This window comes from Oryza sativa, chromosome 2 (genome assembly GCF_034140825.1).
Source record: "Oryza sativa Japonica Group chromosome 2, ASM3414082v1".
NCBI classification, from domain to species: domain Eukaryota; kingdom Viridiplantae; phylum Streptophyta; class Magnoliopsida; order Poales; family Poaceae; genus Oryza; species Oryza sativa.
In genome coordinates, this window is record NC_089036.1 from 8759605 (window position 1) to 8784918 (window position 25314).

Here is a 25314-nt window from a genome sequence, read left to right on the forward strand (position 1 = left end):
TCTGCTTCACATTTAGAAACCTTCTTGTCCAACTCAAACCCTTCTTTTAAGAAAGGGGCAATTGCTTATTTGACCCTGTTTTTAACTGTAATTGCCGATTTGACCCTACTTTTTGATTTGCTTATTTGACCCTCCTTTTTGAGTATGAAGGTCCGGTCTAACCCTATTTCATTTGGATGAAGTAACGGTGTTAATTTTGTGGTAAATAGTCCATTTTGCCCTTGCTTATTTGACCTGTTTTATCTTGTTTGTTTGCTTGTTTGACCCTATTTTGTTATACCGTGTATATATTCAAGAATGTTGAAATGTTTGTAATAATTTTTGCTCAAGTAACAGATTTGGCATTAATTTGACAAATTTGAACCATTTTGTAAATTTTGACTTAAATTTGACAGAATTTTATGAAAATAAATTAAATAAAATGTATCACAATTATGACAGATTTGCCATAAATTTGAGAAAAATGATTCATTTTGACAGATTTGACTAAAAAGTTGTCAGAATTTTGACAAAATGAATTAAACAAAATTTTGACAGCATAACTTCTCATTTTGTGGATTCCAAAGTGCATTCAATATAGCATAAACATATAGCCAAATCCAACAAGTTCATATCCAAGCATGTGACAACATACATCAGTTCAACATGCACATTACTAGGTCCAACATAAGGCCAACAAAAACACACCACCAAGGCCCACAAAAGTGCACCATTAGGTCCAAAACAACATCACATAGAGGCACAAAGCCATGTCCAACATCACACAAAATGCAGTAAATAGTAGGCACATATTACATGATCCAATCAACAGCCTAACAAAGCAGCTAGCCTACCTCTTCCCCTACCTCTGCCACCTCCAGTAGCACCATCACCACCACCACCTCTAGCTCTTCCCCTACCCCTGCCACCTCCAGTAGCACCATCACCACCACCACCTCTAGCTCTTCCCCTACCCCTGCCACCTCCACCTCCAGCACCATCACCACCAGCACCACCTCCACCATCACCACCAGCACCACCTCTACCTCCACCTCCACCTCCACCACCACCACCACCACCACCACTTGAACTTGAACTTGCCCTCCCTCTGGCTCTTCCCCTTCCCCTGCCACTTGCACGTCCACCTCGTGCGTTCATGGTACCTTCCCCATCCCCTTCCCCTTCACATCCACCTGCGCTTGCACTGTATATGGGAGCATAAGAAAGTTAGTTTGAGCAAAAGTTATAGATGAACTAAAGTGAGGAAAAATTCACTTACTTAGATGCATGTGCATCACTGCTACTCTCTTGAGTGCCTTTTTTCCTCTTTTGACTAGCTGTAAGGCCTCCTTGGCAATACTTAGCTGTATGACCCAATTCATGACACTCTGAGCATTTTCTTTTTTTCCTTTGGCCAACCTCATCAGAAGCCTTCATCTTAGAGACCCTTGGTCTCCCTGGTTTTCTCCTCAATTTGGGCTTCTTGATTTTGTAGCCTACATCAACCAATGGCCACAGATGCTTGGATGTCATAGGGTTGAATAACCCTGCATATGCTTTCCTGAACCTCTCAACGGAGAAGCATTCATCCACAAAATCACCCATATGTACTTGTCTGCTAAGCTTTGCAATGAAAGCTAAAGCATGGCTACATGGCTTTCCACTTATTTGCCAAGCCCTACAACTACAAGTTCTCTCATTCAAGTTTACTGCATGTGTAATGGTGGATACAGTTACCTCGGCGGTGCCATCTCCACATCTAAGAACTTCATGGTCCTTGATAGCCTTGCTCTGAGCATTAAGATCTTTGGTAATGGCTGGGATTATCTTGCCCTCCATATTTCTAGCAATATTGGCTCTCAAGTCAAACTTTGCAACAATCATATGTCTTATTTTCTCATGCATATCCACAATATGCAAGTCCTTAGTTTTTGACACCCAACTGTTGAATGATTCAGAAAGATTATTATTGATGTAGTCTACCTTACATAGTTCAAAAAAATTGCTCCTACTCCAAACATATGGATGATTCTCATCCAACCATTGTATTGCATCAGGACACTTCTCCTTTATCTTGTCCATGTGGTATTCATACCTCTGAAATGTGCAGCTCTTGGCAGCTCCCCACATGTTCTAAGAAAACAATGTGCCATGATACTTCTTCTTCATGTTCTTCCACAAGTGTCTCATGCACTCTCGGTGTTCCACTCCTGGATAGACATCATCTACAGCTCCCTCTATCCCTTTGCCTGTTACAACAAAATGACAAGGCATGAGATACAAGTGTACATCACAGTCATGAACAAAAGAATGCAAAACAGAAATTACTTGTTAATATACCTGCATCGGTGTTGATGACCAATCCTGTAGGAGTACCTATGGCTTGCTTCAAGTTCTGAATAAACCATGTCCAACTCTCCTTAGACTCGATTTCAATCACCCCATAGGCCACTAGAAATAGCCAATCGTGGCCATCGACTGCAACAGCAGCTGCCAACTGACCTCTTGACCTTCCTGTCAAGTGAGTTGAATCCATTGCAATGTAAGGACGACATCCTTGCAGGAAACCATCAATGCATGGTTTAAGAGCTACAAAGAATCTCTTGAAACAAACATCCCCATTATGCTCTTCAGTGTCCAACTCAACAACACTACCAGGGATTGCCTTCAGAAGTGCCTCTTTGTAAGTCGGCAATAGATCATAGCTCTCATCCCACTTCCCATATATCATGTCCATAGCCTTCTCCTTGGCCCTAAAAACCCTGAAATTTGGGACATCCATCTTATACTTCTTATTGACCTTCTCTTGCAACTCCTTTGGTCCCAATGTGGGTTTCTCCTTTAACCAGTCCACCACCCTATCAGCTATCCATCCCTTAGAAGCCATTGTATCACCACACTTATTAACTGAAAAACAAGTGTGGTCTGGCCCATTAAGCTTAACCTGCATCAAACAATGTCGGGTCCCAAAACTAAAGATTCGGAAATCGACATGTTTAACTGTATCAAGCCCTGGATCAGTAGATTGACACAGCTTCAACAATCTGGATCTTCATTGCGTACATTTAAACAAGGCTCCAAAGAAGATGTTATTACATAAAATAATAGGGGAATTTACAAGACTGTGGCTAACTATTACAGCAGAAGTTATATAGTGACTCAACTCTAAGGTTTTGCTATAGACTTAAACCATCTAACTAATCTAGATTTGAAAACTAGGTTAAAATAAGACTAACTTATATGATTGAACTCCTGGCTTCGGCAAGAACTTCAATTTAATTCTGGAAAAGGGGGTTGAAGCAAGGGTGAGTACAACGTACTCAGCAAGCTATTATATTCGATAATGAGTGAATGAAATAGTAATATTTGAGTAGGATTACAATTACTTGCAGAAGGCAGAGAATATAGAAATAGAAAGCCTGATGTTTTAAATGCAGCAGCATTTAGTAAAATCTTGAATTAGGTTTCTAACCAAAGTACCATATGAGTCCCGATACTCAATTCCGTGAGCACGGCTATTCGAATAGATTCAGGTTTACTTTACTACAGTAAATGTACGCTTTACCCGCAATCCATGACATGCTAATATTCATTAGCTTAGTCATGGCAAAGCTTTTCAGTTACTAACATCAGTGGCACCTGTTCCATGAACTCTCATCCTCATGCGCTCTGAACATAACATTGTCAGCAGCGCGAGGAGTTCTGGCGTTCCCGAGGTTTTTAGAGAGAGAACTGGTTGAGAGACCCCCGTCATCTCAACCAGGTTTTCACAATTATATATATACTTGAGCTCAATAAATCATTTACCTGCGCCTCGGTAAACGTCACATTTGCCCTTCGCGGCATATAATTGCCTCCTGCGCGAGGACTTACAATAGAACCACTGTACAGAGGTACCACCTTTGCTAGATAACTTACTTTGCAAGGTCTGTCCCCATTCTAGAATTGCGGTCGTACTCGTTCGTTTGACATAAGTACTTGGTAATAACTATATCGACTGAGACAGTACTAGCCACCCGGAAATCAACCAATTCCTACGTACTGTCCCAATCTAAGTTCATTATATTTTTATACGGACTAACTAGGCAGGGCTAAGCAAAGCTAGCATATCTGGTTTGCTATGTTCAGGTTATGCATTCAAAATCATGTATGACTAATGCATAGAATAGAGATATAAGAATATGGGATAATTATGCTCAAAGGGGAGGAATAATAACTTGCCTTGCTCCAACGCGAATAAATCAAGGTAGGCAACCTGATTATCCGATGCTCGAAATACCACAGGTTGCCATCCAGAATATAATAGACTCTACTAGAGAAGAGGAAGAACCAATTTCAATAAAATCCATAAAATAACAAGAAAACGATAAACAACTAAAAGGGCTAGGGTTTAGGGTATAACCTATCTCCTTTATAGGGTGTAGGGATTACTGGGCTAATATGTGTAGGTTCTAAAGGGTTGGAGGCTAGAGGGGATTAAGTAATAATTGTCACTTATATTTTATGTGTGGTTTTTGGTTTCTTGGAGAATAGGGGATATACCGAATAATCTAACTGGTTAAGTGGATATGTGGCTAGCATTGGTCGAGGTTGGGCTTTGGTAGAAGAATGGCTAGGATTTAGTTGTTCTCGAGTCGATGCTGAAATAGGATAGCATATCAGCTCGTATTTCATGCATAGGCTATGGGTAGTAGAAGGGTAAATGGTTGGTATGGAGTTCGGATAGCAAGCTGATTGAGGTAGGATAAATATTAGCTAGGGTTTAGGTGTTTGCTAGTTGCTGCTAGAGTTGGACAGTATAACGACTAGAACTGGTATCTTTTCTAGCCGGTATCAACGGATAGTTTAATGGCTAGAGGGATAGGAGGTTTGTGTGGGTTTAGTGGGGCGGAAGTGTTACTCCGACAACCGTGAGTGGCGGCGGAACAGCTAGGATCACACAGAGCCCAATAGCTAACTGTGCAGCGTGCTGTGGAGGTCGAGGGAATAGTGTAGCTCCGACCACTATAGGCATCGAGGCGTGGGGTGCCAGTAGCAGCACTTCGACCTTAGGTTTGGTTTTGCCGGGCTTTACAACCAACGGCCTGATGTCGGGGATAGTAAACCGCGAGCGTCCCCATGGAAGGTGTAAAGTTCCAACTGGCGGCTTTTTAGTGGCTAAAGGGTATTTTGGGACAAAAAGAAAATATTTAAAAAGGCAAATATAAATTCAAACTATATTTGAATAAATTCAAATAAAATTATAAAATAGCAAATTTTGTGTCAAAAGATAGGGTTTGAATTTAGATAAATTTAGGTCCAAGTTTCACTGAAATCGGATCTACGGTTTAGGAGATATGGGCTTCTAAAGAATAGGATTTGAATTAAATAGGGAAAATACAAAATGTTACTGTGCAGGGGCCCACCTGTCAGTCTTTCTTTTTCTTTTTCTCTTCTTTCTTCTTCTTCCTCCCGTCATCTTCCTCCTCTCCTTCTTCCCGTGTAACAACAGAGAGAGAGAGAGAAGGGGCGCTGGGGCTCCAGTGGCCGGGGATCGGCGACGTCGGCGGCGACTTGTGTTCCCGGACGACGCGCACCCGGGGAAGTCGGTGGCTGGCCGAGAGAGAGGGGAAGTTGGCCGGAACGGCAAGTAGAAGAGCTTCTCTTCGGCTGCAAAGGAGGTGTTGTGGTGGTTGCTATGGGGTGGGGGAGAAGGGGGAAACGGGAAAAATGGGTTCGCCGGAGGGAGGCAAAGCCGATGGTGCAAGGAAACTAGGAGGGAAGCTATAGGGGAGGAGATCGACCGATGGCGGCGTCGGCCGGACTTGGCAGGAGAGAGAGAGCTCGAGGAGCTCGGCTATGGGGAAGGAAACGGGGTCTCTCCGGCTATATATAAGCGAGGAAAGGCGGTGGTTAGAGGCGGTTTCGGAGGAGGAGACGAAGGGGATCACGGCAACGGCGACGTGAGGAAGAGAATGACGGCGCCGGCTTCGTTCTCCTATTGGCTGATGAAGGCGGTTTGGTGCAGTGGCTGGCGTCAGCAGGGTGAGGTGGCGGTTGACGTCAGCGGCGGATGCTTAGCGGCGAAGGAAAGACGGCGGCGACGGCTCAAAGTTGCGGGCGGCGGCGGCAAAGCCGCGAACGGCAGCAGTGGTGACGTGGGCGCCATGAATACGGTGGCGGCGCTCACAGGGAGGAGGAGGGAATCGGTTTGGCTGGGAGGGGTAGCTGGGCCGGCTTGGGCCGTGCAAGAGAGAAGGGGAATTCGGCCCAATCTAAATAGGAAGAAAGTCTAATTTTCATAGAGGTTTAATTTAGAGGAGAGTTTGTAATTGGAAGCAATTTGGATGGCTAAGTTTTACAAGGAATTCGAATTCGGAGAATATTTGAATAATAAGGTTTGAAAGGAAATTATATCCAAATATAATTTCCAGAAGAGATATTTTCTGATTTATTTGAGTGCGATATCTTTAGAGGTGAAGTTTGAGGGAATTTATTTGGAAGCACTCAAATAGGAAATAGGAATATTCAACACTATAAATAATATGGCTCTAGATTTAAATATTTTTGAGTATGTGGAGGGAATATGGAAGGAGTAGAATAAATATAATTTTAGCCCAAAATATATGGCATGGATTCTAGAGAAGTATTTGAGGCTAAAAAGGAAATTTGGATCGAGAATTAAGGATAGGTTTAAGATCAAAGGGATGGTTTAACAATTATTGGAGGTTTAGGTTCAAAGGAGGATTTTCTTGGACCAATTCATAAAAGTATAAAGGATTTTCAAACTAAATTTAAATAAAGGAAATATTTGGTCGAAAGAAGGTTTAAGATGCAAAATCAAATCAAAGAGAATACCTCAATTTAACGAGACCAATTTTTAGAATAAAACCACGAAAGATTTTAAATACCAAAAAGGGATTTTATGCATGTTAATTTTAGGAGGTCCCTCTAATTGTAATTTCTTAGGTTTAGGAAGGTTATTAAGAACATAAGAATCGGCATGATGCATATTTAGAAAATAGCATATTTTTAGTATGTTACAAACAATCAATGGACTTGTTAAAATTCACATAAAGGCACACATGTTAAAATTCATGATTGAAAGCATGGAAAAAAAATCAGCGCACTACATAGCTTGCAACCATCATATTTGGACTTGCTGGTGGATGCAAAAAACGTCCACTTGCAACCCTCCTCTGCTCGCCTACACTTTGCCCTAAACCTATCCTTGTTTTTTTTAACAGTTTGGAAAGCATAATCATTTAAGATTGCATGGCAGGTTACTGCTGATTTGCACTCATCAACATCGCGAAACAGCACATCTACATCAATGCATGGATCATTAACATCATATGAAAAATCATGAATATCATCACAATCATCATCATCATCATCATCAACAATTTCATCATCAGGTTCATAGCTGTTGTCGGAGTCAGAGCATTCAGAATCATAGCAATCAGAATCAGATGATGCAGCCAAGTCAGTGTCATAGCTACTATCACTTAGTGCCACCAATGATTCAGTTTCGGAATATGAGCCCTCCTCATCAACTCCGACTGTCTCATCACTGACCCTTTTCCTTGTGGCTCTTTTGGTATGCTTAGACTTTGAAATAGGTGGCTCTACCACTTTAGCTGTGGGTAGGGTTAGATCAGCAGGAGGACACAAAGAAATATGTGGAGCACTTTCAATTTGCAGCTGCACACTATTTCTGAAATTTGGATGGACCCTTCTTTTTGTGGGAGAGCATTGCAATGGGCCTTTAAATTCATCAACATCGGCTTCAATATTGGCTACTTCATGAGCTATGTTCAGCGATAACCACTCATGCAATTGCTCATCACTACTAATCTCAACCCAAGCATCATCACAAATACGCCAGAAAGTAATGTATTGTTTAGAACCTCACACAATTTTAGAGCCGATGAAATCAACTAACTGCAGCAATTTGAAGCTAGCTATGTCCACATCTGTTGTAAAATGCCTACTTGTGAAATAGGTCTTTGGGCCCCCATCTGGCAAACTAAAATGTGACCTTACTCTAACATCAAGAATCAAATTACATGGAACAGGCCTACAAATAGGAGCAACACAAGATAAAGAACAACTTTCAGTAAAATTTTTAGGTGCTTGTAGGAATGGAGACAACATACAACATATAAACCCTAGGTTAGATTAGCAATGGAGACACCAAGTTCAATTAGAGTAAGACACAACATCTAAACCCTAAATTAGCACTGGACACAACATCTATACCCTAAATTTGCATGGTATTGCATCTGTTCCTATAACCTAGCAGGGTCACAACCACAAGCATGCACAGGTTCACAGGATCACAACCACAGGGTCACTGAAAGAGAATAGAGGGAAAATACCTTTCTATGGTAGGAATACCTTGCATGGTTGAGGGAGCGTCGATGTCGGCTACCTCCGAGCGCTGGCCCTCCTACCGTCACCGCGTGTAGCACCCGTCGCCGCCCCGCACCCCACAGCTCGCTGTCGTCGCCCCCACAGCAAGCCGTTGCCGCGCCACCACAGCAAGCCGTCGCCGCGCCCCACAGCTCGCCGCCGCCACCCTCTCAGATCGGCGCCGCCCCGCGCCCCATCAAACCGCCGCCGCCCTCCACCTCCACAAGCGGGCGCCAGCGGGGCTGTACATCACGCCGCCGCCGCCTCCTCAGCTCGCCGCCGCCTCCCCACACAGATCGGCGCCGCCGCCCCCCTCAGATCGGCGTCGACCCGGACCGGACGTGCCGCCGCCACTGCCCTCCACCACAACGAGCGGGCGCCGGCGGGTCTGTGCTTGACGCCGCCGCCGCCCCCTCAGCTCGCCGCCGCCGCCGCCCCCTTAGGCCGCCGCCGCCGCACGCGTACTCGCCGCCGCCGCCGCACGCACGAGTGAGAGAGAGGTGAGACCGTGAGGAATGCACGAGTGAGAGAGAGAGAGAGTCATAATAGGGTTTGGGCTTTGGAGGGTATTTTCGCCATTAGGAACTCTGTAAAGATTTTCTTTTTTAAAAAATTGAACCCTAACGGAGTTAGCGAAAGAGGGTCAGTCGGAAGCTTCGTACTCGAAAAGGAGGGTCAAATAAGCAAAGTTCAAAAAGTAGGGTCAAATCGGCAATTACAATTCAAAACAGGGTCAAATAAGCAATTGCCCCTTTAAGAAACGTTCAAAACATGTCAAGATTATTCCCAAACGGAAGTATCTTCTTGCCTAGACAGAATATTAGTGAGCTGTAGTGACATTTCTTTGTTGAAAAGTTGAAATGTTCTTATGAGAGCGGAAAGTGCTGCCATTTCAAAAGCAGGGAATGTGTGACTTTGCGTCCTTTTCAGCCAATACACTATCATTGGCACGCTTTCTGTGCTTCTAAACAGTTCTCCCTCCATTTTATATTATAAATTGCTTTGTTTTTTTCAAATTTATTTAAGTTTGACCAACTTTAGTAAAAAAAATATAGTAACATTTTCGATATAAAACAAACATATTATCAAAATATATTCAATGTTAAATTTAATAAAAGTAATTTGGTGTTTCAGATGTTGTTAATTTTTTCTATAAATTTGGTTAAACTTAAAAACATTGACTAGGAAAAATGTTAAAACGACTCATAATACAAACTGGAGGAAGTATGATTTTTATAAAAAAGAACTTTTTTATCAATATTTCTATTAAAAAAACAAACTTTTCAACTTTCTAATGTTTAGTTTACTCATTTCTGCACTCAAAAAATTGTCATAAATCCATCAGATATAAAGAACAGGCTGAAATCGTCATTTAAAGATAGCAGATATGGTACTTATTAACATAATAGCTTGGCTTTCTCTTAAAGTCTTAATAGTATATACTTATATACAGTAGTATACATAAATGGCTTTCTCTTAATATATACCGTTTTTATCTCTTGTGAGTATCATGTTTCTGTGGCTTTAAAATCACAATGACTATTATATAGCATCTCTTTTACAATGTATATAGCAATGAGGGAGTGTTCGGCTAGGCCCCACCTTGAAGAGAGAGGGAGAATAGAGTAGCAGGGGAGAGATATAGGGCCTGTTTGGTATAGCTCCAACTCCTAAATTTAACTCCAAGAGTTGAGTCTGGAGTGGAGTTGTGAAGCTGCCTAAACCCAGCTCCACAACTCTAGTTCATTTTGTGAGAGAGTTCCACCCAGCTCCACTCCCAGTTTTGGTGGAGCCGAAATTGTTCGGCTGAGCTCCAACTCCAGAAGGGGTGAAGCTGGAGCTGGAGCTGTGCCAAACAGGCCCATAAACAATGGGCTATTTTATTCCTTGTGATAGTTTTTATGGCTAACGGTGGATCATCCAAAATAGATCTATAAGGACCATCTTCACAACATCTTCACAATATACAGGGACGGTTGCTTGAGAGGATTAAGACCCCCTCTAAGATGTGTTTAGTTCACGTCAAAATTGGAAGTTTGATTGAAATTAGAACGATGTGACAGTAAAGTTGAAAGTTTGTGTGTGTAGGAAAGTTTTTATGTGATGGTAAAGTTGGAAGTTTGAAGAAAAAGTTGGGAACTAAACCAGGCCCTATTTCTACATTTGTGAACGTCCTAAGTCAACGTGGGTATAGCCAATCAAACAATATGCATAAACTAAACATTGTTTTGTGGTAAAAACACCAATTCAGACAACACGCATAAACTAGACAGTGTTTTGTGTAATGGTAGTTGTAGGAATATTAGGGCCCGGTTTAGTTCCACAGTTTGAACCCCCAAAACGTCACATCGAACTTTTCTACACACACAAACTTCCAGCTTTTCCGTCACATCGTTCCAATTTCAATCAAACCTCCAATTTTGGCGTGGAACTAAACACACCTTAGGATATGATCAGTGGCGACACTAGAATAAATCGGAGGGGGGTGCACCACCTCAACCGTACATGTAGTGGCACACGGAATTTTGAAGACATGCTATACAAGATAACAATAGTCGATAGACTATCAAATGTTAAACATCATACTAGATGATGGCTAAGTGTATGATGAAAATGTAATTAGAAATTCCTACTTTATAAAATGTAAAGTGAAGGGGGCACAATAAAAAAGATACTCAATATTGCAAGACACATTTAAGCATTGAATAGATACGTTTGAGAGGACATGAAAGAAGAGATTGAGAAGATACGCAAAATAAGGTAAGTTATTAACGTACTGATTAACTGAGTATTAGTTATTTCAAACTGAAAATAGATTAATATGAATTTCAAAGCAGTTTTTTTATAGATTTTTTTTTAGAAAAACACAATGTTTAGCAGCTCAGGGGGAGCTTGCGTATGAAAAACGAGGGATTTTTGTCTCCCTTATGCATCAAACTAACGCACCTAGACTAGTTAAGTGGGAGTACTATATATTGGTGTGTGATAAAATTTAAAAGTCAAGGAGCTAGTGCCATAACTCTTCAAATTGAAATATTAGTACTTAGGATTGATCTGCAATATTACTCCACTTTCCTTAATCCCAGTTCAACAGTATAATTATTTAAATCCTAAAATACTGTCTAGAAACATTAAAAATAAAAACTAAAATTGAATTTTATATCTAAACTTTAAGATTTGATGTGAAGAAATCAGACAAACTAAAGAAATAAGATGACGAAGTTATATGCCCTTGCCTCTATCCAATCAACTGGCGATAGACATGATCAGTAAAACGAAAAAACAAAATAACAAAATAGTAGGCTCGTGCGACCAAGTGGCCATGCGGCCGTGCGGTCGTCCCGCCGCACTCTGGCCAGGCATTGGGGTTGCGCTTTGGCCAGGCATTGGGGGTGCACGTAACCGAGCTGAGGGGGGTGTACATGTAGCAAAAACAGAACATCAAGTACTGAAAACAGAAATACAGGGTTGTGCACCCCCTCAGCCTGTATAGCTTCGCCCCATAGAAAAGATTTGATTAGAATCTTTTCTTATCTCTAATACCTTTCAATTCTCTATCCGTGTAAGAGCATCACCAAGAGTATCCTAATATTTCATTCCCAAAACTATTTTTATAGGAATCCTAAACAAAATTTGATGTGCTAAAATATTGATCCCTCCAAGAGATTGTCTAAAATTGACTTCCTAAAACTAAAAGGTGGGCCCTCTACAAAACCACTAACTGAAATTTATTTCCGTCTCTCCCTCTGTGAGATCACTCTCGCGAACTCCTGATCGCGGCCTCGACAACAGCACATCAACAGCAGCACCAGCTGCAAAATTCAGGAAAAACAGTAGAGAACAATAGCACGAGAACCAGCAAGCAGCAACAGATACCTTAATCTTCAGCAAGTGAGTTTGAGCAATGGTGCAAGAGCAGAGATTGGGATCATTCACTTGCATCGCTGAATGAATCACCAACGGCAAACTGCTTCGACGGATGAACTCATCTTCATGAGAGACCAATCCCAGCAAAAGGAATGAGCAACTCCGGCCGAGTCATGGATGATGGGAGCCGATGCAGGCGGGCTGATTTGCGTCGTATCGAGGCGGTGGCTCAAATGGAGGCAGCGAAGGTGGTTGGGGGATAGACGAGGAAGTTCACCGGCTGCAGTGCAGATGGGGCCGCTGCCGCTGCCAAAGCACAAGCTGCCAACACCGGAAAAGCTTTGGGGAGCGGCGCATGATTTCTAGCCGGCCGCGGCCCGCGGGGGAGATGGGGCTGCCTGCAGGACACCACGATGAGGCGACGAATGACCTCGCGGCGAACCCCGGGTGAGAAAATTTCATGTGGCGCGGGAATTCGCTCGGGAGAGGGAGAATGGGAGCTAGCGCCTCTCCCCACTTGTGGAGAACGAAGAATCCGGGCTTGGGAATTCCAACCGGTGGGAGCTTGGCTAGGGATTCTGTTGGACTGGGTTTTTGAACGAAAATCCCCAAATTTCAGGATTGGAAACCATATACAGATACTGTTGGTGATGCTCTAACTATAATCCCTATATATACCAGCCTAGGAATGAATTGGTATGCTTGTTGCTTTTCTTTTTTTTTTATTTTTGTTGAGACGCAAACTTTTGTTAAATTTGCAGATGACAGCAAACATGTGCAGCAACTACAAGGTACACAACGGCCAAAGAAGTGGTTAAACATGAAGCGATGCATACCATGTTTATCCAAAAATGATGGGAGGGTTTAATAACATCATACATTGCATTCAGGGGGAAAGAAGTCTATCATACATACAACGCCCTCGTGATCAGTTACATTTACAAGGTCTTCCATTTCAAGGATTCCCCAGAGGCAGGAGTACAAGAATACAATGTGGAAGTGGAATGCTTATAATACATGCATTCCATGTACAACACAAATATTACATGTATAGATGAAGATCCAACGGTAAATCGAATTATCTTATATAAACCAAAAGGCTTGGAACCAAATGGTCTATCTATGTACAGAATTCAATCATATACTGAAAAATGGTATATCAGCAGGGGAGAGAGAACTTTTACCAGCTGAAGCATCAATTTCTGCATGTAGCAAAGTATGGACATTACTGATCTTCAGCGAAAAAGTTCGGTTCTGCAGGCTTCTGTAATAACCTTGCAGGCACTCTTTCCTGCAAACGGGCCTTTCGAGTGGCATTTCTCCGTAAGATCCGCATCATATTACCAGCAAAACGTGAAGCATATAGCGCCGCACCAAGACTGAGCGAACTCGAACCATCACTGACAATTGCCGCTTGCAACCTCTTCTCCTTCTCAAACAAAGTATCCTCCAGTTTCTTTCTGCAGTATCTATGCCAAGCTGCCTGTATAAAACAAGCTGCCCAGGTTCTCCATTGCTGTGAATAGAATCTAAATGTATGCTGGAGTTGTTTGCTGTGGAGTCTCCTGAATTGGGTGGCTACAAACTTCAAGTCATCAGCCCTCAAAGCAAAAGCTTCGACTTCAGACAGCGTTTTCACAGTCCTGGTTGAGCTGGGAAGGTTTGAAGCTGAAGTAGGGTCAAGTGCCCATGTGAGAAGCTCTTCACCACAAAAATCTCCACCTTTGATAATATTGGAGTTGAAAAAGCCAGTCTGTCCACCATTTGTCGTCATACTCTCAAGATTTCCTCTCATGATGAAGAGCATTTCATTCACTGGGTCTCCTTCGCGAATGATGCAGCTGCCTTCTGTGTACAGCATGGGCTTTAGACGATCACACATGGCATCCAAGAGCTTCTCATCCATGTTTTCAAACATTGGAACCTGCAAATGGTGAGAAAAAGAATGAAGGGATTAATTAACTAAAGGGATAGCCGGTAATTATCAGCTAACTAGGAATCTTTGTATTAAGCCATCAATGACCTCCATTGGAAAAGTATGGGTGTGTCTAGTTCACGCCAAAATTGGAAGTTTGGTTGAAATTGGAACGATGTGATGGAAAAGTTGGAAGTTTGAAGAAAAATTTTGCAACTAAACACGGCCTATATTGGATATGTAGGTCCTCAAAAGTAATATTCCTTTACTCTTAACTTGGTAGTGGATGGTGCATTCTACACTCAACGTCTCAACCCCTCTCTATATCTTTTCTGGCTGCAAATATGTAGGTATATGTGTATTGTCTCTACTACTTTTACCCCCCAAAAAAAATCATATTTGCACGAGTACACGCCGATGGTTGATTCGCTATTTGGCACCATGTAGCCACATAAAAAGTAGATTCTAGGATATTTATTTATTTATATACTCTGGAGTCTGGACTAAAGTATACTTAGTAGGGATCTGTTGCAATGCACGGTTGTGATGCTAATTAAACAGAAAAATGATAGGGAAGGTTTCTGCAGTCAGCTCTGTGTTGCAGAGTTACTAAAGTTGGAGCTCTGTGGCAGGAATCCAGGATAGAGAGTAGAGTACAAGTCTTGAAAGGCTGAAACCAGTTTTGCATATCAACTTTAAGAATTGGTGTTGCCGTAAGCATACTAGAGCAAACTCCTTTCTCCATGCTTCACAGAGAGGAACTCCAGTGTTGAAAGTGATACGATCCCATTGTTTCCAAGTTTGTCTAGAAAGTTAGGATGGTTTATTTTCCTAGAAGTAGCATAGCGGAATGCTGAGATATGTCTTTTGCAGAATACTGGTCAGTGGTCCATTAGAAAGATATGTTCCATATTACATGCAAAACCCACCAGCACACTAAAGGAGCAGCCAAAGCAGTGAACCAGTCATGAATTTGCACTTTGATATGGCAACAGGATTTCCAAAGCAATATGAACAGTCATAGAACCTCCCTATTGTTGATGATCATATTGTAGACTGGTTTATAGTTGAATTGACAAGTATTCAGAAGCTGACAATACAAATTTTCTAAAAATTCATATGGCGCTTTATAGAATACATGGAGAAGGAAACAAACAATAGGGTAATTGTCTGGTTTGTTCAGATAGATTAGACTCAATAGAGGACAACAACGAGTGGCTGACTTTGCTGAATAGTTCGTGGTAAAACAATGTCCAAGAGGTAAGCTGGAAATGAGGCGACTTACAAGGGATGGATCTTTCAGTCAACTGGTACAGTCCTGGCCTACATTTGTAAAACAATGCCCACGAATTGTTCATTCCATAATACATGATTGCAATCTCCCATTGTCTTCCTTCAGTAAATTAGAATGGATGCTCTAAATGGTATGACTATGCTACTTAAGTGTACACACAACCAAGACCAACTCAACACAGACACAGTCCAAAGCACTAAATGTTCCTATCTTATTGAAATTTGGTCGGTCAGTCTTTCAGCCGGCCTGGCAGAAAAAACACTAAATGTTGGACTGTCAAAAATAGTACTTTAGTACTCCCTCTGTCCCAAAAAGATTGCAATTTTAGGAGTGAGGGGGGCAAATTAGTAGGGAAGGGAAATGACCTAGATTGATGAAACAAAGTTATACTATAGGATTGCATTTTTTTTTGGGACAGAATTTGAATGCTAGAATTGCAATCTTTTTGCAATGGAGGGTGTAGACTTTAATTGGCTATACTAAACCAGATTACTGATTAGACTTCAGGAACTGCCAGACTTACACTATGACCCAGAAGAGGAAAGGTCTGACACAAAACCAGAAAGTCCAGAACTAACATCTGACAAAACCAGTACAGATGCAGCTATTCAAAATAAGCAAGAAACTTGGAATTTACAAACCACATGCAAATTGTTTTTATGTAACAATCTAACTAATGGTCCTTGGGAAATAGAAGGCAAGAAATCAATCCTCAACATATGATTTGGCATGACATGCAGTTGGGCTTAGTGTTGATCGTGGAAGATGCATGTTGTCTCAAGATGAAGGTATGAAAGATTGTGCGAGTCTCAAGAATAACCCTTTTCATATACACCCAGATGGGACAAGAATCAGGATTCTCTCAAAACATAGTAGCAAATTATGCAAAGGTATGAGAAAATACCCTCATGAGAAGCGACAGGCAAAGATGCCTCTTTATCTCTCTCCTAAGATTCTTAGGAAGATTTGAAAGAAGGCCCTCTTCATCAACCCCTCTTGTTTCTTGCCACCTATATTGTTCATGACGCAGTATTCGCTCCTTGAGGTTATCAGGAAGTAATCGATGTGCCATCCATTGCTCTGTGTCACGCCGTTTCACTCTCATTTCTTCTATACGCACAGAGGCAGATTGTAGATAGGTCTGCAAAATACATGCAATAGAAAATTACGAAAGGAAGAAATCGAGCCGCTTACACATTTAATTGTCATCCCGATTACACCTTAAACAACAGAGTTGTTTTCATTACATGTAATATAAGTAAATAGCATTGCAAAAAAGGAGCTGTTTAACCCTTTAATTTTTAAGGAGAAAAAATGATACATAAAGAGAATATGAATTGGCTATATAACTCGTTAATTGTGGCTTCTATTGAAAAGACAATATGCATGCCAGAGAATAGATAAAGAGAACATGCATGTCAGAGAAACACATCTACAGTGTACTATTTTCATTAAAAAAGATACTCCACACAAGTTGCATATATAAAAAATATTAACTACTTAATCCAATTATGATCATAATAAAAATATGACAGTTGATATATTCCATACCTGCACATTACCAATAAGGAGTGCAAACAAAACTAGACCTGATGTCGAGACGAAAACAGCAAATAGATTCTCCCATGTATACGTGCTTGTCTTAAGATTTTGACCAAGAGAACTGCAACAAATAAAAAACTATATAGAAACAATATTGAAGTATGTGTTCTTCAAGGGAAAATAAAACGAAGGTTATTTCTACAGACCTTAGATTTTGCAGACCCCACCAAAAGCAATAAAACAATTTTTCAAAGAAACTCGTTGATTGTGAAACATTTTGAAGAGCTGGAAGATAAATTCCGAAAGTTGGATCTGCATTGTCAGTTCCATTTGTCGGGCAAAAATCTTGTAAGAAACTGTTATTTCTAGCTGCATTACTCCCACAAAATAAAGATCCCGAATCACAGCCATCATGTCTACTACATGCATCTTTCCAACAGGTGTCTTCTCGTTGAATGGAAAGAAGGTACCAAAGAGCTCCAAGGACCTGCAAGCATTTAAAGCATCAGTTAGTAATATCTTGACCATGAATAACAAAATATGTGCAAACTGACTAGCCTCTTATGAAGAACTGAATGGCGTATCACAGGCATGCATCTTTTATTTTATTTTATTTTATTGCAGTATATCTACAGGTACCAGATGCTTTTGCAGACATTTTGGATATGCCTTGTTTTTTCTGAAAGTTATAATGGAGCAATTAAGTGACTGTCATGGGGATTGGGCTGAGAGGTCAAGGCCCCAGGGCAGCCCACCTGTCAAGAGAATGATATCGCCGCCTCGTACACGCCTACATGATATGGTATTGGTTGGTTAGAGTCTGTTGGATAGGATTAGACTGGGCCCTTCCTTCCATCTATGTAAGGATGGATGTAACATCGTTTGGATCAGCAATGAATTCAGAATCAGTCTCCCTCAACCTAAGTCCTCTCTCACCCCTAGCAGCCATCGCTGCCCCGCTATCCTCCTGGCAGTGTTTATCCCTATGAACCCTGGCCCATAACAGAGACAATCAGTTCTTCAGACATCAACATGGTGTCCAATATACTTGCCCATGCAGAAAGGGTAATGTTGGATGCCCTCTATAAACCCAGGGGACAGGCTGCAAGTTCTAACCCCAGTGCGGGGCAGGCTGTACATGCACATCGCAACTTGGTTTTTGGCTGTCGCTTATCCAGAAGAATTAAAATGGGCCTGCACTCATGCTATAGACCCTGAAGCATCATAATATCATTTGATACAATTTCATGTATCAACCCCATGCAGTAACAAAGTGGCCCTAAACTTAGGCTAACTTAAGCTAAACACAGTGTTACCACAAAGCCAACATGCGTCAAACCCAACTCGGATTCATATGTCTGATTCGACATGAGAAATACTACTCGGGATCGGACATGGGTGTAGAATCCAACTCAGACTCTGGGCATCCAATTCAGCAAACAGTTCCATTGATTGCTAAGAGGATATGTCCAAGATATGATCAGCTCATCCACATATACAGATAGCCAGATATTGTATGTATGGCATGCCTCACTGTGACAACACATTTTATTGTTTCTACTACGAAATACGATATATAGTTGCCTCAGACAATATAGAGCAGATTGTTAAACTAAAAACATGGTTGATACTGGATAGTGGATATTACTATGGTACTATTGTGCTGAAAAATCTACATTAAACATGTTGATCTTTATTTCAATGATGTGACAAAGCTGAAGCTAACAAGCATAAATTCTTCATGGACACGCATCTATGAGAAAAAAAAGAATCCCCATATGACATTTTTTTTAATCTTTGTAGATCTATGTCCCAAAAACTAAATACTAAAGTTCATTCAGGTAGAATCTTTCACGACCACAAGCAAAGAACTATTGTCAAACAATATTCACTGAATTATCACCAAGAATGAAAATTAGGCAGAAGATATAAAATGGCCCAAATTAGCATGCCATGTAATTTGTGATGTAGAAGACTTACATGACTAGCAAGCATATAAATTAAAAGGTTAAATGCAGCACCAGCCCATGCTGTCTCTGTAATTATACCAGCCGATCTGGTGATTTGAAGGTACAATGGTATTATTCGAATCAACCGAGGTACATATTGACAAATAACTATAACCATTAATATATTTTTTGCCGTCATAACTGAGGAGCCTTGCAGACGGGGTAGAACTACCAATACGAGCACCTGATAACAAAAATAAATACTGTTACAACTTAAACAAAAGAGATCCTTAGGAATGATACATCAAGTCAACCACATAACACTTGAATGTTTGTTCTACCTTTGCAACTCAAAACAACCCGCACATGAAAAAGGAACAAAATAATTCATAGAATGCATATTCCCAATTTGTTCCCATCCTTACTTGTCTAAAAACTTATTGCATGCATGATTGAGTCAAACATGTATATGTTTCATGCATAATAAAAACCAAACATATCTTCAGTGCCTATATTTTATTATCTTCTGGTTTGTATTATCCATTCAATTGAATCCCCCACCTATGATACAACAGCTCTATCCAATTTGGCCACTAGAAAGCATGGAAGTTCATCAAACCATGGTGTAGTGGCACGATCAGTAGCTGCAGATCAATCATAAATACATGTCGTTTTGCACATTGACATGATACCTTAAAATTGAACTTTGACCATAACTAATTTCTATTGTATTATATTTAAGACCTGGTAAATTTGAAATATATGGAAGTATTTCTCAAGAAAAATCTATACACATTATCTTCAAATGTCCAGTCTGAATATGTAAGTCCAAAGGTTTGTGACAGGAGGGGGTAGGGTACACCAGAGCCAAGACAATAGTTCTTCAAAGTTTTTTTGAAGTGTCCAGTATATCTAACAGCTACATTTAACTGATTACTATTGCGTTCCTTAAAATCGTACATGAGTAAAGTAGTACAAAAGTGAATGCATATTAATATACTATGCAAAGAACCTTTATGACCCTAACAAACACCAGACTTATAAGTAGCTCATTGTTTTAAGTGCTCAGATCTAAAAGATTAATGAAGTAAATTGCAGATGTACCTGAGGAAGGGGCAGAACAGCTAAGAAATCAATCAGAAAATATGTTGATAGATACCGCTTTGCTATTGCAAAGGTGTCCTCAACCAAGACACCTCGACCAAACACTCTAGAGGAAGGAGCAATAAAGCCTGTCCTGAACTGAAAAATTATATGGAGTAAATAGAATATATCTGTAAAAAATCGCAGGACACTTGCTATGATTTCCAACTTTTTGTCCAGATATAAGCAGATATTGTCACCATCAATCACTGGAATATAGAAGAATAACGGGTCCACAGAAACTGCAATAAGGCATGATATAACAAATATCTTGTTCCATCTCTGCAAGAATGGCCCTTGAGGATCAAGAACTCTTGTTTTGGACTTCTTTTCCTCAGAAGCTGGTTTGTTGAGGGTTTCAGGATGTGAGGAATTCCCTAGGAATGAAAAGGCTCCTACAGTTCTATCCATTAGCGAGTCAAACACATTATGCCTTCCTTCTAAAACTGTCTTTTCGGAACCAACAGAATGTTCTGATCTCCAGTCATGAAATCTGCACATAAAAAAATAGCAGGTCAAAGTACTCCTCGGAATAATGTGCATGGCAGCTATTTATATTGCAACATTTTTTCAGTGTAGTAGAATAAGAAATTTCTGTAAGCCATAAAATGAACCAAATTGTTAGTCATGTGGAGTAGGCCTTCATGAAATCTGAACGAAATAAAAATTTTGTTTCAGACACCAACACACTCTTGGATGTTGGTACAAGGAGTGCACAGAAGCTGACCTCACATATTTGTCCTCTCGGAAAGCCATGGATTCCACCAAACACCAGCATGCAAAACGAGACCAACAAGGCAGCAGAAAGGGATCAAATCTTCAATGTCGCATTGCAGTATCAACTCCCTGACGGTCACCAACCATAAATCAGTAGCATCCCTCAAAATGCAAAGATAGCAAGTACAATAAACTGGACAAAAATTGTGTGGCCCAAAGACCAAGGAAAGAAATATCAAGTCCAATAACGCGACAAAATGTAGATAAATCGCTAGTTTCAATAGAAAAATTATCAGTCACAAGTGAAATGACAGCTGTGCAGCTTGTAATTAGGCAACAGCGATAAGATAAGTTACTCCACCAAAACAAGTAATGGCCACATAAAGTATAGATCGAGTGGTAACGTTAGCATTCAACAATTCGGTTACAAGTGAGCTGAAAGTGGAGCTGCAATTTCCTGCTCAGCTTCAACAACTACCGAAAACATAACCGGTTTGTGCGCTTGTTGGGAAGAAACAGCCAAAACAAAGAACTCTCGCGGAGCAGAGAACAGTAACTAGTACATGACGAGAACCCGGTGCCCTGAATCCGAATCAGTTCATGGATATTCACACTACGGGCCACCAGGGCCACCAATTCCACTAGTGAATCGCGCAGGGACGATGGGGATCATTCCCAAATCCTGAGATGCTGGAGCCTAGCTTCCCACCTAACCAAAATCCGCGAAACCTACCCCGACTGATTAAGATCTGAGCGAGAAGCGGCGAGCAGACGAAGTAGATCGGGGGGGGGGGGGGGGGGGGGGGCTAAGCAGGAGCTATCCCCACGGCGGAGGGAGGGAGGGAGGGAGGGAAGAAGGAGGAGGAGCAAAAGCTTACCGGAGGGGCGCAGGGCGCTGGCACGGCGGCGGAGGAGGTGGTGGTGGTGGAGAGGCTACTGCAAGCTGCTGCTACGAGGAAGCGGCGGCGGAGAAGGCCGCGAGACGCGAGGGGAGAGGAGAGAGAGAGAGAGAGAGAGAGAGAGGCTACTGCAAGCTGCTGCTACGAGGAAGCGGCGGCGGAGAAGGCCGCGAGACGCGAGGGGAGAGGAGAGAGAGAGAGAGAGAGAGAGAGAGAGGAGAGGAGAGGCGGAGTTCAATGCTGGCGCCGCATGATGCGGGTGGTGGCGGTGATTGCCGTACGCCGTAGGGAGGGGACGGGAGGTGGACTCCAGCTCGACCTTGCCTATCGTGAGACGGTCTCGCTTCGCAACCAGCCGTTCCCCCGTTCCGTCTAGCCACTCCGGTGTTTGCTTGGTAAGCCAGTCGCTTTTCTAGTTCCATACATTTAAATTTTATGCAGCGAAACCAACTGTATCGTGTACTTATTATTATTAACACTATAACTGATATCGATAAAATTTTTTTAGACTATCAAACTAAGAGTTCATAAAATAAATTATAAACTTCTTATACATTAACCAATACATAATAATCGATAATAATTGAACATATATTCATGAACGAACTAAAATCGCTGAACACACGTGACTACTCCAAAATCCACAGGCTATTGTCTCTTTTTCCATCGCTTCTCTCCCTTATCTTTCTCTATCTATCTAAACTGCATCATGTTCTCAAAAGAAGAGAAGACGAAGGTGTGTCTTGGATCTGGATTAGTGTGGCTTAACTACACATTTACGAGGAAGCGTTGGTAAAGGTGGGTAGGCGAAAAACACCATGACACAAAGAGGCGGAATTCAATGCTAACTTATGATGTGGAATGACGCATTAATCGTCATACAATATAAGGAGAGGGGAGGTGAACCCAGCTCAACCAAATCATCAGGAGCCCTAATACGATCATGCAACCAAACAACCAAAATATTCCATATTGCTCGATTCACACCATTGGTATGCTTGTCACGAGCTCATCTCTAGATATGTCACTGTACCATCTTCCATCTTCCAGTATACGTCTTTATTACGACAACCTCCAACCATTTCAAATACATGCCACTACATCTGGTTAATCGCTAAAAAATCATATTAGAACTAGATAGTGATAGATTTGTGAGCCATATCATTTAATTTACGAGACAACGTTTTCAGTTATCACTACTACTTTTTCTAAGTATTATAACTACCGTGAATAAAGTTTTATTTTACATATCTTCTATGGTGCATAAAATTTTTTCAATAATAAAAAAAATATTTGTGTGGCAACCAATTGTCGACGTTTGATATCGCGACTATGGTATTTTGCATAGTATGGAGATCATTGGTACAAGGGTATATGCGAGATTGAGGTAAAACAGATGGAGACAAGGATTTTTATACAGGTCCAGGCCCCTTATTTGACAGGTAATAGCCCTACTACTGTTGGTTGAAGCCGGTGTTTCTTATTTATCATAATCACACCGGTACAATAATTGAGATAACTTATCTAGCTATTGTCGACTTAACGGCATGGATAACCAACTCGTAGTCGACGACAGGGTAATCTTCTTCCTCGAGTCCATACTCGGCGAGATCAGAGATAGCGCTAGATCTCTCTTGTTGGCCTCCGCAGATACTATATTGGGTTTGTCTAGGCTTATCTCTGATATCGATATCCGGCGGCTTGTCTTGACGTGTGTTGGCTTGTATTGATCTATGTTGATATGTTGTGTCTTGTGGCTTCCCTCCTCTCCTCCTAGGGAGGCTTGTATTTATACCCATAGATGCCCCCTTATCCAAGTGGAACTAGAGAGACCAATATGGATATAATCCGGGTAGTCCTTGTCGTTTCCATATAGAACTCTATTCGTCCTTCAATATACGAGGTATGATTCCGTATAAGACATGGTACATGGTGGACCATGCCGAGCTTAGTCAACTAATATTAGGTATGTGGTATCCATAACCATGACACCAATATAGTAGATATTGCTTGGATAGACATCCGAGTGAACTAAAATCTTTGGACCCCACAACCACTCTATAGTTTATTGAGCTATCGGCCATTTTCCCTCGTTGCTTCTCTCTTTGACTCTCTTATTGTTTATATATTTCCATGAAACCTCCGTCACTATCAACATCTATTCATAACTCTTTATATTTCCTTCCATATCCTTAAAATGGATGGAACGATAGCCGTTGGTTGCACTTTGGGTGAGTGTTGACCTTGCGACAACCAAGATATGATCGTGCGATGCAATAATGGGATCAGCATGGCTCAATGGTAAGGAAGTTTGTGACCATCCCTCCTCTAGGTTAATATGTACAAGCTAACTGGAATAATTTTTCTCTATCTATTATTTTCTCGTAAACTGTGTACTTCTATAAAGATTGAATCAACTTATAAAAATAATAACTATAGAGTATAGAATAAGATACATTGTTTATTAGCTAATATTTAAAACAATAAAATAGTCAGAGCTTTTCTTTTAAATAGTGTACTTGTATATGTTAGACAAGCATTTCAAGAAGGAAAATCTGAGTTCATGTTCCATTTATTTTACCAACCAGGTCTTCCATATCATTTTTTTTATGAAAATGAAAGGATTTTGATACTTGTCATGAGGTACTTGTGGATGTATCACGACTTATCGATCGTCATAGGTATATAAACGTAAATTGCGTCAATGTTCTACCTAAAAATTTAGAATAACCGTACTACATATTCTACGTAATAAGAGTAAGGAGGAACAAACTACCATTGCAACACCTCGTGCAGTTCTAAACTATCCCAATTTCTTTTAAAGGATTGTGTAATCCACACTCTTATTAACTTTGGACCATTTTGTTTTAAAAGTGGCTCCAACAGATATAATACATTGTGACAAAAATCTTATATTGGGATCATGGTTGTTAAGTCGTAAAGTTGAGATCGAGATACCCCTAGACTGACCTGTCAAATTGGTTGACTAGTCAATTACTTGGTCATGCAAAAACAGGGATGCAATATATAGTCTTTACCACTGTTATACTATGCTAAGCAATACATGTAGTATTACTGTAGAGTAGAATGCAAGATGATAAGTTGATAAGAAATAAAACTGAAGTACTAAACACAATAAGCCAATTGGTGAATTGGTGATTTTCTACGACTAATCTATGACTAACCATGACTAATCGCATGACTTGTTATTTGGTCGAGTCGTGGTTCTCTAGTCGACTTGCTTGATCGACTTTACTATTAATCGCAACTAGCTGGGTGACTTGATAACAATGGTTGGGATGTATGGAGATTTCTCTATTTGACCCAATCAAACCAAGTTCAGCTTATAATGGAAGATACTATGGTATGTGTGATGGAGCCAACGACACACCATTGAGCCCAGTTAACTAATATCATTTCCCATAATTGATTACTTTTTTCATACATCAATAATAAACAATAGAGAACCGGTAGCAAAAAAAATGTAAGGATGTAATCCGAGCGGCCATCCGACCTAGCAGGAGGTGGCTCCGCCACTAGTATTAGAAAAACAGAAGAGTTTATTTTTATTTTTTGTGCACATTGAATTCAATTTTATTCCATATCCCTGCATAG

General features: G+C 41.0%; 2 protein-coding genes and 1 pseudogene across 8 annotated transcripts; all 3 read right to left on the reverse strand.

Moving 5' to 3' along the window:
- Positions 1–590: 590 nt before the first annotated feature.
- On the reverse strand, positions 591–5819 carry LOC9269211 (uncharacterized). Of its 7 annotated transcripts, none has more exons than XM_066308086.1 (5): positions 5385–5819; positions 4201–4288; positions 2320–2923; positions 1259–2228; positions 591–1183 (listed from the first exon to the last, which is right to left on the reverse strand). In XM_066308086.1, the coding sequence occupies exons 4-5, from the start codon at positions 2107–2109 to the stop codon at positions 805–807; spliced, it is 1230 nt and encodes a 409-aa protein (XP_066164183.1). In that variant the 5' UTR covers positions 2110–2228; positions 2320–2923; positions 4201–4288; positions 5385–5819; the 3' UTR covers positions 591–804. The 7 variants fall into 7 exon arrangements, with proteins under 7 accessions (XP_066164183.1, XP_066164182.1, XP_066164181.1 ...); XM_066308085.1 differs by having other exon boundaries at positions 2320–2991; XM_066308084.1 differs by having other exon boundaries at positions 2320–3260.
- LOC136355104 (uncharacterized) lies at positions 2113–8365 on the reverse strand (annotated as a pseudogene).
- Positions 8366–13097: 4732 nt separating this feature from the next.
- LOC4328912 (cyclic nucleotide-gated ion channel 1) lies at positions 13098–21996 on the reverse strand. Its single transcript, XM_015769994.3, has 8 exons — positions 21679–21996; positions 20811–20929; positions 20045–20576; positions 18972–19184; positions 17198–17478; positions 17001–17112; positions 16354–16590; positions 13098–14164 (listed from the first exon to the last, which is right to left on the reverse strand). The coding sequence occupies exons 2-8, from the start codon at positions 20837–20839 to the stop codon at positions 13466–13468; spliced, it is 2103 nt and encodes a 700-aa protein (XP_015625480.1). The 5' UTR covers positions 20840–20929; positions 21679–21996; the 3' UTR covers positions 13098–13465.
- Between the last annotated feature and the right edge of the window lie 3318 nt (positions 21997–25314).

Coding starts and splice junctions, on each gene's coding strand:
- LOC9269211 (XM_026023435.2), bottom strand. CDS start 2,109: ATGTGGGGAGCTGCCAAGAGCTGCACATTTCAGAGGTATGAATACCAC. Junction 1,184..1,258: donor AGTGATGCACATGCATCTAA/GTAAGTGAATTT, acceptor TCCCATATACAG/TGCAAGCGCAGGTGGATGTG.
- LOC4328912 (XM_015769994.3), bottom strand. CDS start 20,839: ATGGCTTTCCGAGAGGACAAATATGTGAG. Junction 17,479..18,971: donor TTTATATGCTTGCTAGTCAT/GTAAGTCTTCTA, acceptor AAATGCTTGCAG/GTCCTTGGAGCTCTTTGGTA. Junction 14,165..16,353: donor GCCTGTCGCTTCTCATGAGG/GTATTTTCTCAT, acceptor CACCATTTGCAG/GTTCCAATGTTTGAAAACAT.